At 40.7% G+C, this 14,061-nt stretch overlaps 1 protein-coding gene across 7 annotated transcripts in view; it reads right to left on the reverse strand.

Annotated features, from left to right (window-relative positions):
* Nucleotides 1-1,073: 1,073 nt before the first annotated feature.
* Nucleotides 1,074-14,061, reverse strand: part of ARHGEF3 (Rho guanine nucleotide exchange factor 3) — a 315,821-nt gene continuing 302,833 nt past the window's right edge. For all 7 annotated transcript variants that reach the window (XM_043441932.1, XM_043441929.1, XM_043441928.1 and 4 more), the window contains 3 exons: nucleotides 8,965-9,135; nucleotides 5,559-5,745; nucleotides 1,074-3,304 (listed from right to left, as the gene is read on the reverse strand). In XM_043441932.1, the coding sequence (XP_043297867.1) occupies nucleotides 2,952-3,304; nucleotides 5,559-5,745; nucleotides 8,965-9,135 (711 nt within the window). In that variant the 3' untranslated portion in view covers nucleotides 1,074-2,951. The remainder of the gene's footprint in view (nucleotides 3,305-5,558; nucleotides 5,746-8,964; nucleotides 9,136-14,061) is intronic.

The following is a 14,061-nucleotide window of genomic DNA, read 5'->3' on the forward strand; positions in this document are numbered from 1 at the left end:
TACAGATGGCCAAGAAACATATGCAAAGATGTTCAATGCCACTTATTATTAGAGAGATGCAAATCAAAACTACGAGATATCACCTCACACCAGTCAGAGGGGCTATCATCAAAAAGTCTACAAACAATAAATGCTGGAGATGGTATGGAGAAAAGGGAACCCTCCTACACAGTTGGTGGGAATGTAAATTGGTACAGCCACTATGAAGAGTGGTATAGAGGTTTCTTAAGAAACTAAAAATAGAGCTACCATATGATCCAGCAATCCCATACATCCAGAGCAAAAAGACTGGAAAGAATACATGCACCCCTGTGTTCATTGTAGTGCTGTTTACAATAGCCGAGACATGAAGCAACCTAAATGTCCATTGACAGATGAATGATAAAGAACATGCGGTACATATATACAATAGAATATTAGTCATTAAAAAGAATGAAATAATGCCATTTGCACCAACATGGATGGACCTGGAGATGATCATATTAAGTCAGTCAGAGAAAGACAAATATCATGATATCACTTCTATGAGGAATCTAAAAAAAAAGATACAAATGAAATTATTTATAAAACAGAAACAGACTCACAGATGTAGAGGATGAATTTATGGTTACGGGGGTGGGGAAGGGTAGCAGAAGATGGATTTGGAGTTTGGGAATGACAGGTACACACTACTGTCCATCAAACAGATAACCAATAAGCACTTACTGTACAGCACAGGGAACTCTGCTCAATATTCTATAATAATTTAAATGGGAGAAAATCTGAAAAAGAATGGATACAGGTATATATGTACAATGGAATCACTTTGCTATACACTAGAGACTAACACAATCCTGCTAATCAACTACACTCCAAATTAAATTAAAATAACGAAGAGCAGAGAATCCTTGAGAAAACAGGCGTTAGAAATATGAGTTCGACAAGAGCTTTGGTAGATCAAATCAAAGCATTTATTTCAACCTGCACCCTATTGTAATGTGTATTTGGGTACAAGCAGAAATTTTGGAAAGAAGCTCCCAGGAAGACAAATGGAAGTTTGGTATTTGTAGGGCAAACACTATACACCAAGAAAATGCCATTTTTAACGTAATTTATTTGAAATGCTTCCAGAAAAGTTTAAGGCCATTATACAAAAACATTCATTTCATGAAAACATTCATTGACTTTCTTCTCATAGGCCAGTCCTTGACAGACCTCTTTTCTCAACAATGCTGGCCACAGTGGCCGATGGCTCCTTCAAAGAATGATTCATTCTTTTCTTCACCATCAAACAACTTTTCTTGGCTTTTCTCTGCTTCTATCTGCAGCAGATTCAGTCAGTCAGTTGGTAAATCAATAACAACTTAAGAAACAAAGCAGTTTTAAATAAACTTGTAATAGAAAAAAAAATTCACCAAGTTTAAAATCTATAAATACAGAAATATGTTTTACAGGGTAAAATTGATGACTTTTTTTATTTTTGAAAAATAAGTACTATACCTTGTTTTTACATTGATAAATCTCATCACACAGCTTTCTGAATGCACATGATAGATGTACATAATAAAATGACAACATAGTATTTACTGCTCTCCTTTGTGTAAACTTGAAAGTCACAGATTAAAAAAAAACTTTTTGGCAATAATTTAGAATCATTACTACTAGTGCTGGTGTGGGTACAATTTTGCACAAGTCATCTTCAATATTTACACTCGTGCAGAGCTTTTCTGTGTATTCAGTTAACTTTTTTTCAAAGGTCTGCGGCTCACCCTACATTGTAAATCAAGGCTGGACAAAGAGGTTACTAGTTTGGCCAACTGATGCTGATTGATGATGGAGTTAATTAAGTCAGCCTCTGGAGAATGTAATTATGATTCTGATCCCAGCACAGAGCCAGTGATGGCAAATGATGACCCGAAAGTGGAGCAGGAAAACCCCAGGCTCTGATCTTTCCCAGAAGGACACTGGACTTTGCTTTTCTTTTTTAATGCTTCCGACACAAGGTCACGATGGAGGACTTCTTCCAAATTCTTCTTCTCACATGTTTATGTAAACAGGGTCACTGATGCAGCCACAGTCTCTCCGTCATCTCTTCATTCATGCTCCAAAATATGAGTGGGCTGAGGCAGATGAAACAAAGTGAAGAGGGCCTTTCTGCTGTTCCTGCCAGGTTTTCCCAGGCCCGATGAGTTCTGTTCTGATGTTTTAGGCTAGAAATGCGTATCTAAGGCCAGCCAGCATCTATTGGCAGAGACCTCCTGATGCAATATATACTTCAGTTCAAGATTCAGAGCTGACAGCTGCTTTTGTGCTGATCCTTTTAAGGTCAGACTCTATTTCATGTCCTAGTAAATTATTGCATCAGATTTGTATGAGATGAACTTGCAAGGTCAAGAGAGTGCTTCTTCCTTTGCAAAATTAAACCTTCAGAATCCCCAGGGATGTTTTCCTGCTTTTTGGTTGAATGATATTGGATCAATTTAACTTGAAACAGTGATCTTTCCCGGTTTCCTTCACACACCATCATGATTACACAGGTAACTTCCTCATGCCCTGTTTGCAAGGCCCTTGAAAATTCATGCCTTCAGCTACTCTGTCAAAGAGCTAGAAAAGTACTAGAGAAACGCGGAAGGATCCTTTAAAAGTAATCTACATGAAACAGTAGTTTAGAGGTTGTTTCCTTTCTGTTTTTCAAAATCCAGCAGGACCAGTGAAAATATTGATAACTTGTTCAAGTACATATCCACCCATCCAGACACTTGGGAAAAACAATACAGGCTAACAGTTGCCACAGATTCCAGCTGACACAAATTGGCAGTTACAGTATTAGAGACAAAAAGGTACAGACAGAAGAGACTGGGTCAACACGGTCACAAAAGTAGTAAAAAGTGCTTCTCCGAACCGCTCCACATGTGGAACGCAAACACTGTACAGGTTAAGACAGGGCTGCTTCCAGGAAGCACACGCTCCTCTCAGACGTTGCTTTCAACATGCCTGCTGGTCCCACAGGGAGAGTCCGTCTGCTCCATGCGCTCCCAGTCGAGGCTGACCTCACTCGTGTCCATGCTACAGTCCGACTCACTGTCTGATTGGTCCATCTGCTCAAGTCTTGTTTCTCCCCGTGGCTCCCTGCTCCCGGGGGCGGGATCTAGGAATGGTCCCTCGGGGTCAGGGACCCCCACCTGCCCCGCCGCACACAGAGCCGTCTCTTTGGCTTGGCGAATACAGTTGAGCCACTGTTGTTTGTTGAACGTGTCATTGGCTTGTAACGAGTGGGTCTGACTTTGGGATCCGTTTTTGAAACTCACTCTGAAGAAGTTTTTAACTAGAAATAAGAAGAACACACAAAAAAGGTCAGTGCACAGGTATTTCCGCAGGCCAAAGATAACCTATGCGGTGACACTAACCCTGTATTCATGGCAGAGATCACTAACTGTCCTACTATTTCAGGACATGGCTTGGCTCCACCCTGCAGCCTCCTCAACCAACAGGTGTTGACACAGGTCTGGCACTCAGGGGCCTTCCAACGCTATCAAATCAGTACAGAACAACTCGGTCCGGGACTCCGGGGTACTGGATGCCAAACCTGGCCGCATATCCGAATCTCCAAACAGCATGGTGAAAATACAGATCCTGGGGTCCTCCCCTTAGAGGTTTGGATTCAACAGGTCTGGAATGAGGAGCCTGATAATCTTGTCATTTTAACAACTGCCCCAAGCTAAAGCTTTTTCAAGTTTAAGAAGCTCTTTGTAACATCAAACAAGTCCAAGATCCTCCACATGATAGTACCTGTGTGTTTAGTATCTGATGACTGAGAAAACATGTAAAGATAGAATTCTTTTTATTCTTTTTTTGGCTGCACTGGGTCTTCATTGTGGTACACAGGCTTCTCTAGTTGTTATGCGTGGGCTCTGGGATGCATGGGCTCAGTAGTTGCAGCACTTGTGGGCTTAGCTGCGATATGCGGGATCTCAGTTCCCAGACCAGGGATCGAACCCACGCCCCCTTCACTGGGAACTTGGAGCCTTACCCACTAGACCATCAAGGAAATCCCAAGATATAGTCAGAACTCTTATAAGTTTGGATTCATTTTAAAATGAAATGACATTCTAATAACTGCCAAAAGGAGCTATGTGCATTTGTTTCTTTAAAAATTTTATTTATTTATATATATTTTTGGCCATGCCATGGCATGTGGCTTGTGGGAACTTAGTTCTCCAATCAGGGGTTGAACCCAGGCCCTCGGCAGTGAAAGCATGTAGTCCTAACCACTGGACTGCCAGGGAAATCATGGAGCCATGTGCATTTAAAAAATGATAGTGCACACAATATGGAAAACATTTGACTTAATTTAATAACAACATTAACTGGCATTTAATGGGCCCCATGTGTCACATGCATGTGGTTCATGGACGTGTCTGAGCTCAGTCAGTTCCCCTGCACGATCCCTGAGGTCAACAGACTGGCTTCAGATAAATTCAAGCTCCATTCTTTTCTGTGGGGCAAATGCCTCGACTCCTCTACATTTTAGTTTATTTGTAAAATGGGGAAAACAAAGAGACTCAACCTTAGATGGTTATTATGAGGGATAAACATGGTAACATATGTAAATGCTCCTGCATTGCTACTAGAGAAATGTAAGTACTACTCCTGCTACCAGTTCTATCACTAGGGCAGAGGGGCTGGTGTGGAGGTAAGACGCAGCGTATATTAACTTCTTGGACAGTAGGACACCAATATTAACCCAAGAGGCTCAAATGTTACTTGCTCAAAGAAGACTTCCCTGACCATTTCATCTTAAACAGATCTCCTATTGCTATTTTCTATCCCCTTAATGGGTTTTAGTTGTTTTTTTTTTTTTTAAACACACCCAGAATATTTAGTTATTTCTCATCTGTCTCCTCCATCACAAGGTAAATTCCACAGGGCTCCCCCAAAATTGACCTGTGTGGTAGACCAGTGTATACCAGTGTCTGGCACAGTGTTTAACACATAGAAGACCCTAGATAGACACTGCTATCTAAGATTCTCTTGGTTAATTCCTTTGTTTACTAAATCTCAAGTCAGAGAAGCCCATTTGAGTAATTACAGATAAACCCTCGGCCCAGTTGACCATAGCTGTGCCTCCTTAGACACAAGTCAGCTATGTGAACACCCACTGTTAAGCAGCTGCAGTCACATAGGGACAGTCTGGTCTTAAGAAGGCTTTTATCCAGTGGAAGCAGCTGCAGTCACATAGGAACAGTCTGGTCTTAAGAAGGCTTTTATCCAGTGGAAGCAGTCAGAGGAAGGGAGCATAGCGGGCAGCAGTCATGCTGGACAGACAGGTCAACTCCCAGGGTCTCACTGAATCCTGAGAACAATCCTATGAAGTAGGTATGCATGCATCCCCACTTTGCAGATGGGAAACTAAGGCCCCTGGAGGTTGAGTAAGGTTACACAAGCTCTAAGTGATGAAACACAACTGAGATGCAATTTGCCTCCAAGGCCACGGCTCGTCTCTTTCACCAGCCGGCCATTCCCTCCAAACCACCACTCCCAAAGACACTCCACAGGTCAAGAGGGACAGCCACCCATACTTCTCTCATTGTTGCTGAACGCCCCTCGCAGGGAGCCACCCAGCCTCACTTCCCCATCCTGCAGGTCTTCCAGCAGCAGGTCCTTCATGGGGATAGGCTGCCGGTACAGTTGGTAACAGAGCTGCTCATTGTGGGTAACGGCGCGGGTGATAACAAGCACTTCTTGGAAGAGGAAGACATGTAGTTTCTGGAAGAAAAGAACACACAGGATTCCCTTAAGCAATAATCTAAGGAGTTGATAAGTAGACCTCTGGGGATAACAGGTCCCTGGGTACCAGCTTCAAACTGACCTCTGAACTTCTCTGGCTCAAATCTACCTCCAGGAGGACAGCAGTTGGGGGTTGCAGGCGTTTCCAGATGCATCCATTGCCTGCCCTGTAGGAGCACCTCCCTAGTGCCCCAGTGAAGAGGCCCTTTCTGCCTACAGACACCTGCAGTCAGGTCTGCCAGCTCCAGGGGTGTTCACCATTCACAACACACGCAGGCACACGTGGTCTCTAGCACATTTATTACAGGAACATTAAAAAAGAAAAGAGAGAGAGAAACCCCATAGAACTAAGGGTGTAATGAAGGAAAAAAAAAAAAAGTCAGTCCTTTTCTGGCTTTGGTTTATTATATCCAGTACAATTCTAAGAGATCAAAATGAGTAACAGTCCGTAAAAGATGAGACTGGTATATCTGAGCCTAAATCTTTGCTTCTCAAATCTGTAAAACACTCTTTCACTCCACCACAGAGCTGATTATCAGCTTCACCCAGGCACCCCGGCTCGGAACACTGCCCATTCCCTAGGAAACCAGAGTATGCAGCTGTAGCCACGAAGAAAGACGATCAAAGCACTTGTCCTTCTTGGTAAAGTTCATAAGAACCTCAGTTCTCCGAAGAGGTTGTACTTAAAAGGCTGATGACTGATGTGTGTGTTGTGGGCAAAAAAAGAATCTTGAAAATAAAGGCTTGTCTCAAAACCACATTACAAAAGCAATTTTCCTGAGTGGAGCTGGAGTAAATTGGCTCCATTCAACTCCCAGTGCCAGACTCTTCCCACAGCTTGGAAATGCTTAGGAGTTGAAGTGAGACAATCCATGACTCTGCAGCTAGGTTCTGGTTTTCCAGCGGTAATATTTGGGAATGTCAGCCCAGGAGTTTCAAGGAGGAGACCAGAAGAATAGGGCTGAAAATTCACACTAGAATCTTGACTTGGGGTCAGGGAAGCACTTTCAGTGTTATCAGATAATTTTACATTTGGAAGAAAAGATACTTGTGGGCCATCTACCCCCACCCTGCCACAGACTGATGGATGGACAGATACACACACATATACATCAAAAACTGCAGGAACTGAAGCTCAACCAAATGTTGGCTTGTGGAAACAAAGGATGGTGGTTCTGTATTGGTGTGTATTTGGAGTAGGGGCAGGTCTGAAGACCGAAAAACAGAGAAAAGCACAAAATAACCAAGTTAAGGGCTTTTTTCTTTGGTGGTGGAGGGGAATGGTAGACAGAATGATAATGGGGTTGGTGAGGGGAGGTGTTAGTCACTGTTTCATATACTAAAAATAATCAGAGATTTCTACACTGCTTCTACTTCAATCACTCTTCCAGCCAAGGTAGGAGGTTTGAACATTGATTATCTGGGCAACTTTAAAAAAATATTCCCTGTTTATGAATGTTCACTGAGAGTTCCTCTTCTTAGTTGCAGCTCCTTCCTGCCCTCAAGCTATTGAGAATTTTTTTTCCTGACTCATGACTTTATTCATAATGACTTTTACACCTCTACAGGAAAAAGCAAACAAACAAAAACGAGTGCCCCACTCCAATTAAAATCTTTGTTTTCAAAAATCAATCTGCCTGAAACATGAACTAGGTAGGGGTCATCTTTAATGACCTAGGCACAGCCAACCAGAGTCTCAGCCCTTGACTGATGGACAGGAGGAAGACGGGCCCCCATTCCATACAGCAATGCTCCTTTCTACTTGTCACAGGGCTTCTGAGGAACAGTGTTCAAGGAGTTGGAGTATTGGCCATTAGAAGTCTACCAGTGCTTTCCAAAAATCAGCAAAAAGCAGAACGCAGTTGCCTGGCAATCAGTAACTCCCAAACAGAAACATCTCTTTAAGCAGTGGCCTGTGACAGGTCTCACAACCTTTGTTGCAACATCAACTGGTTAGATCTACAGCAGCACTGATAATGGATGCTATGACATGTCCTCAGTGATTTCAAATGCCATTTCCAAGCCTGCTCATAAATGCCACTTTATAGCCCAGGTCAAAAAGGCAGCCTCTGAATCATCAAAGCTTTATTAAGAGCTTTTCCATCAAGTTTTGGCTTTCATTCCAAGGGTTGGCTAGAAGCTAAAGATGAAACAAAAGAGAAGTGGAGAGTGTCTCAATGGCTTTCTCAATGCTAAAATATGAACATATGTTATATATAGTACAGTTGATATATTATATAAAACATGTTATATATAAATGTATAAAAATCATAGAAATACTACATATCAGCATTATTTTCTATTGTTACATATTAAAAAAAAAGCCTGGTGAGTTGGCTCAATTTTGATCTCTCATGTAATTCACATCCATTTTTCCTTTAGGTAAGTATTCATTCATTCATTCACTCACATATTCACCTAACACTACTCAGTGCCTTAGGATATGTCAGGTCCCCATGAAAGGGACTGACAAGGCACAGTCTCCACCCTAAAAGAGCATGATAAAGTGGGAAATACTAACAGATAAATGGAGAATCACAATCTACCATAGTAAGCCCTCCAGGGGAGATTTGTGCAAGTTGCTATGATAGGAGAGGAGGAACAATTTCAATATGCATAGAAGAATAAAAGCAAGGAAATGGACTGTTTACAAGTCAGAGCTAAAAAAAGATATAGAGCTGATGGTGGGTAGGTTGTTATTTAAAACAAAACACAAAAATAAAAAACTGGTCTCAAAATGTCAGTTTGTGGATAGGCACCAACTCGTAAGAAGAATTTCTCATAAAGCTAAATGAATTCAATTAAAGAACTATCTATTTTTCTGAGATCATATACTTTTAACATCCTGTTAAAATCATCTATTACTTGCTGATAGCCAAGTGGGAGGAGATAGTAATTGTTTTGTGTTTGTTTTTGAGGGTCATGACCAGACAACAGAAAAAGCTGGCAACTCTATGATGGTTTCCAAAATTTTTCTGAATATGTACTGGTGATGAAATTTAAAATATATGTATATATAATATATAAAACAAATTTAATAATGTATGATCCTGTGATATAAAAGACACTAGAGAAAGTTTTTGTCTAAAGAACATGACTCTGCTTAGGGAAGGCACTGTAATAGGAGGCTCAAAATCACACGGATGAAGGAGTCAGGGAGGCTCCGGATGAAATTACTGAAGGAGAGCAACTACTCACCACGCCTCGGTTGTTCTTCAGTTCACCATGACAACACAGCACCTTTGAGTTGTCGATTAGGGAGTCTTTCTGGCCTTCCTCCAAGTAAAGAAGTCGCTCTTTATAATAGCGGCATTCAGATTCTCCAGTCTTGGTGTTGATTTCTGCCACAATTCCCTGAATGATGTTTATCTGTAAAAACAAAAAGGAAGTATGGGGAAAGTAATCAAACCATTCACATCAACAAGGCCCAGGGACTTAACCTTAGAAAGTCGCTAAGATACACTTGGATCTAATTCTGAGATCCCATTATCTAAGCTGCTGCTTTGGGAAAAGGGGGAAAAATGCTTTTAACATACTGTATCTATCTATCCATATACCATCTATATAGTTGTACACATATCAGTTCAGTTCAGTTCAGTCGCTCAGTCGTGTCCGACTCTCTGCGACCCCATGAATCGCAGCACACCAGGCCTCCCTGTCCATCACCAACTCCCGGAGTTTACTCAGACTCATGTCCATCAAGTCGGTTAAATATATACATATATATTCATTTGTACACACACATCTATATTTGTATTAAATATAAAACTAATGTTGATGCAGAATTTTGTCTGAGAGAAAGAAATGTGAAGCACTGCTTTCAATGTGCAGGACTTATAGCCACTAGACTCTGTATCACACATTTCTTAACATGTGCTCAACAAGGTAGAAAATGTAGGCATACACACAAAAAATGCAGCCAAGGAGAGAAAACAAAGCAGAATGTAACAGTCCAGAAAAGGGATGGTCCTTGTGGATTTGAAACCCAGTTTCAAGGTCTCTCTACATGTATTCAATCTAACCTACAAACAACACATCCAAATGGGGTGTGAATAAACGGTTTGGGTACCATTTAGTGACAAAACATAACTCATGTATGAAGGGCAGAGAACTAGGAATGGAAAGAAATAGACACTAGGAGTAAGAATGGAGACGATTTGTCTATACACACTCATGCCCATTCCTACAGCACACTCAAATAAGACAGGGGTAGAGTGATTTCAAAGCAATGGTGGATGCACTATGGTTAAATACAAAAGGAAGCAAAACAAAACAAGAGAACAACACTGAGACATGGTCAGTGGGCATTTATCCCAATGTGGTGGTGTTTTAGCACGTGAATGATACATCTAAAAATTAGAAAATTCTAGAAAGAAGGAGCAAGAAGTTAGTTGAGAAAAAAACTCAGAGACACCAATCCAAGGCAAAGGAATGACTTCCTCAGCAGAGACTTCTGTCCCCTAGTAGTGAAAAGACCAACAGTCCCATCTTTCTTGTGGTGGGATTAACAGAATACAACTTAACAGATGAGAAATGTTAGTAAGGCCTCTTCTTGGTTGCGTTGATTTAATGGAAAAACAGACCAGTCTTTGAAAATCAAGGTTTTAAAAGAGGCCTTTACTCAGCAAAAAGCTACCAGACCTTGTTTAAGTGGCAGTGAATTCTAAGATTGTTAACTAATTATTTTTCATGTGCCTTATGCCCAAAGAAACTGGATTAAAAACTTCTACCCAATTATAGCTTTGGCACTTCCATGCAGTTCAACAGAAGATCTTTTAGCTTTGAGATGATGTCTAGTGACTGCATCCTAAGAACAGAGGTATAATCTCTACACGCTTTAGCTACTAACAGTTTCAAAGATCATTTATTTATTCTTTTCTCTGTTTTCTGAATGAGTGTAGTACTACTTGATAATTTTAAACAAAACACATTATTTTTAAAAGTATAGGTTCTTTACGTCATATAAAGAATTTAAAAAAAAAAAAAAAAGAATTTTTTTGGCCTTTGATGTCAACCTAAGGTTAAGTACAAGTCCTGTGAAATTAATCTGAGTTTCAGTAAAACAAAACAAGTAATAAATGGTACACTTTGGTACCCAAACTTTCTCCTTGCTTCTCCCCTCCTTGGTTTTCAAAGATGACTGATTATTTGTTGCTTTCAAAAACAAAAAAGAAATTTCACAAAATACACTGAAGCTATAAGTCATCTTGCAAATTAATTCAATTAATGCTGTTGAGCATCTGTTCAGTGTCTGACTAGGTGGTGGCATTCAAGGAAACGAGACAGGGTCCCTGCCCTCAAGAAGCTGAAAATACGTGGACGGTATCTGAACAATTGTTCTATGTCTAGCTTATTTTTCTACTTTATTACATTTTTAATGTGAATTGAAACTCATACTTTTCCCTTGTTTTTAAAGACTGAGCATTAAGTGCTGTGTCTCATCTTATCAGACATTACTAGGTGTACCTGGGCAGCTGGAATTAATCAGTATTTGAGTTAATTTTCTGAATTTCCTGCAAGAATCCAGGAAACCAGAAGAGGATGTACTATAGGCATAAAGCTACGTTCATTTCCTAATTTAACTCAGGAACTGAACAGCTGGCATATCACATGAAGATTAATAAACTCAAAAGCCACAGTGCTTCCTTAGGCAGCTATGACTACTCTCAAATGCTGCTTCTTTCTCTGGTGTTTGAAAAAAAATAAAAAGAGACAAAAGAATGGAAACATTTGGTGTTATTCCATATTCTGCATCTGTATTTATTGTAGTGACTCTGGGTCTGCTTTCATGTATTGAAAATACTGCTTTTATATTTATATTCAGTTATATACATAACTAATATACCTGCATGCCATGTCTAATCTCTCTGTACCAGTTCTCGAGAGGAATCTATTTTGCAGAATTGCAGCAAGGAATAAAGTTACACATAGGATATTGCCAATAACCAACAGTCATGGTAGCTGTGCATTTAAATTAAATTTATCATTGCATTTCTCATTTGGGTTCACGCTGAAGGGCAGGGGCTGGTAAAGTGACATGATGAAAGATATCCGTAACAGAATAAGGATTAAACCCCCATATGCTGGAATTGTCATTCTCAATGTAGACTCTGAAAGCCCTGTCTGTCTCCCCCCTTGTGTGGTAATATCATCTACTTGCTGGCTCCTGACATGGACCAAGAAGAGCAGGCTTCACTGCTGTTGCATCAAAAAAAAAAAAAAAAAAAAAAAAAGGACTGTTCTTTCCATTGATTCCAGTGATTTTTTTTGGGGGGGGGGGTGGAATTGGAGCAGTGGCAGGCAGAAGAAAGAGATGGCTTGCAGGATAATTTTCTGACTGAAACAATCCTTAGAATACAAAACATTAAACAACCAGATCTGGAATATACAAGTATCCAAAGTCCTATTTTAAGATGTTCTCTTTGGGGGGAAATTTCTATCAACCTTTCAAAGCACTATTAAGCAATTCTAATACAGATGTGGTAGTTTACACACTACATTAAAAAACAAGATCTTTCTTTAGATCTAATCATAAGACTGAATGCTTGGTGTAGAAGCAATTTATTTAGAGTTCCCTGATTTTTTCCTTCTCATAGGAGGAAAATTTATTCAGGGAACATATTAGTCAAGCTATGATGGTAGTGTGTATTTTACGGTTATCAAACATTCACGATGCGCTCAAGAGTACAGGGCTAAACATTTCTGTTCATCCAGGATAATGCCACAAGGATTTTGTAGAGAAGAGGAAAAAAAAATTGCTGTGCCTATACAGTGTAAATGGACATTCAGAAGACTTGCTTTGCAGACATTTTCAAATGCAGGTATACCATGCTTCACACGTAAATTTGCCTGAAGAACTTGGCAAATTAGCCTGAAGAATTTTATGCACTAAGGAGACTGGTGTATTGCAAACAATCATATTCTTATCTGTTTTTAAATTCGAACTTTAGCTTACTGGTTTTTTCTTTTTCTTGTTTTTAAACAAAGCATTATTCTTTCATGCTGCGTTTTAAAAAGAAGAAATCTTTACTGGAAAACTCAGGGCAGGCTTGTGTTCTTCACAAAAGTAATTATTTAGACTAGGTCGAGTTCCCTGTTGTCCTCATTCTTACAGACCACACACTTGCTGGGATGAAATATGGAGAGGAGGCCACGGTATTGCTCTTCCGAGTAATAAAAACAGACGTGAAGAAGTGAGCGGGGCCTCATCTCTGTTGCCTGCATTCCCCGCTGTGCTGGACTGGGAGCCTGGTCTGTATGCTGGGCCTGCCAGACACCTCAAACACCCTGTGAATCAGGAGAGTCTTTCCTGTTCTTCTCTGTCTCTCCACGGACAACTGGCCCAGCTCTGGATTGGTGAGGCCCTCCATAAAGCCTGGCGGCCAGACAGATTTCTGTAGTTCCAGAGGCAACAGGGGCTTAAGAAAGTAGCCAGGCTTTCAGCTCTGTGGCAGAGGAGCATGAAGAAGTGGAGAAGTCGTAAGACTGGCAGTCTTCGATATCAACTCCATTACTTGTTGGCCCAGACTTGGGCGAATTATTTAATGCCCCCACGCCTTATCTGGAAAATGGCCCTAACATGAACAGCTTTCTCACAGGTTAGTATGAGGGTTAAGTGAGATACATAACCCATTAGACAATCACATAAAGCTGATTTACTAGGTATTCAATACATGTCAGCAGGTGTTATTGTTATTATTGTTGTTGCCATTACTATTTACTACTGTTATTGTTACTAATTACTATTGAGTTGGCCGAAAAGTTCATTTGGGTTTTCCCCATACCATCTTACAGAAAACTCTTTGGCCAACCCGATCTTATTAAGCCCCTCTCTGGGAAGAAACAGGCAGTTTGCTCCACAGACTCAAGGCTTCTGATCGATTTTCCAATCACCTCTGTTTATCAGCTCATTACTGTCCCAGATCCAGTCAGGGAATGAACTATTAGAACTGGTCTCTTAGCCTGCATCCTCACTGCTAGCTCCCTGAGCAGGTTTCCAAGGCTATGCCTCTGGACCACTGCAACATCCTCCCCACTTGCTTCCCTGTCCCTAGTCTCCGCTGACCCCTGTGCTACAGATGCAATGTTACATGTCTAAGATCACACAGCTTGCCAGTGACGGTGCTGGAATTTGAACCTGAATCTAGGCTACTTAAGAAACAAAAGCACAAGAAAGGAAAAGGGTCTCAAATTGATATTTACAACCGTATACCCAATGTGAACCACCACCCTCAGTCCCTTCTCTTGCTGTTTTCTGACTATTATCAACCCCAGGCAAACTGATCAATGGCACTC

This window comes from Cervus canadensis, chromosome 22 (assembly GCF_019320065.1).
Source record: "Cervus canadensis isolate Bull #8, Minnesota chromosome 22, ASM1932006v1, whole genome shotgun sequence".
In the NCBI taxonomy this organism is placed as follows: Eukaryota; Metazoa; Chordata; class Mammalia; order Artiodactyla; family Cervidae; genus Cervus; species Cervus canadensis.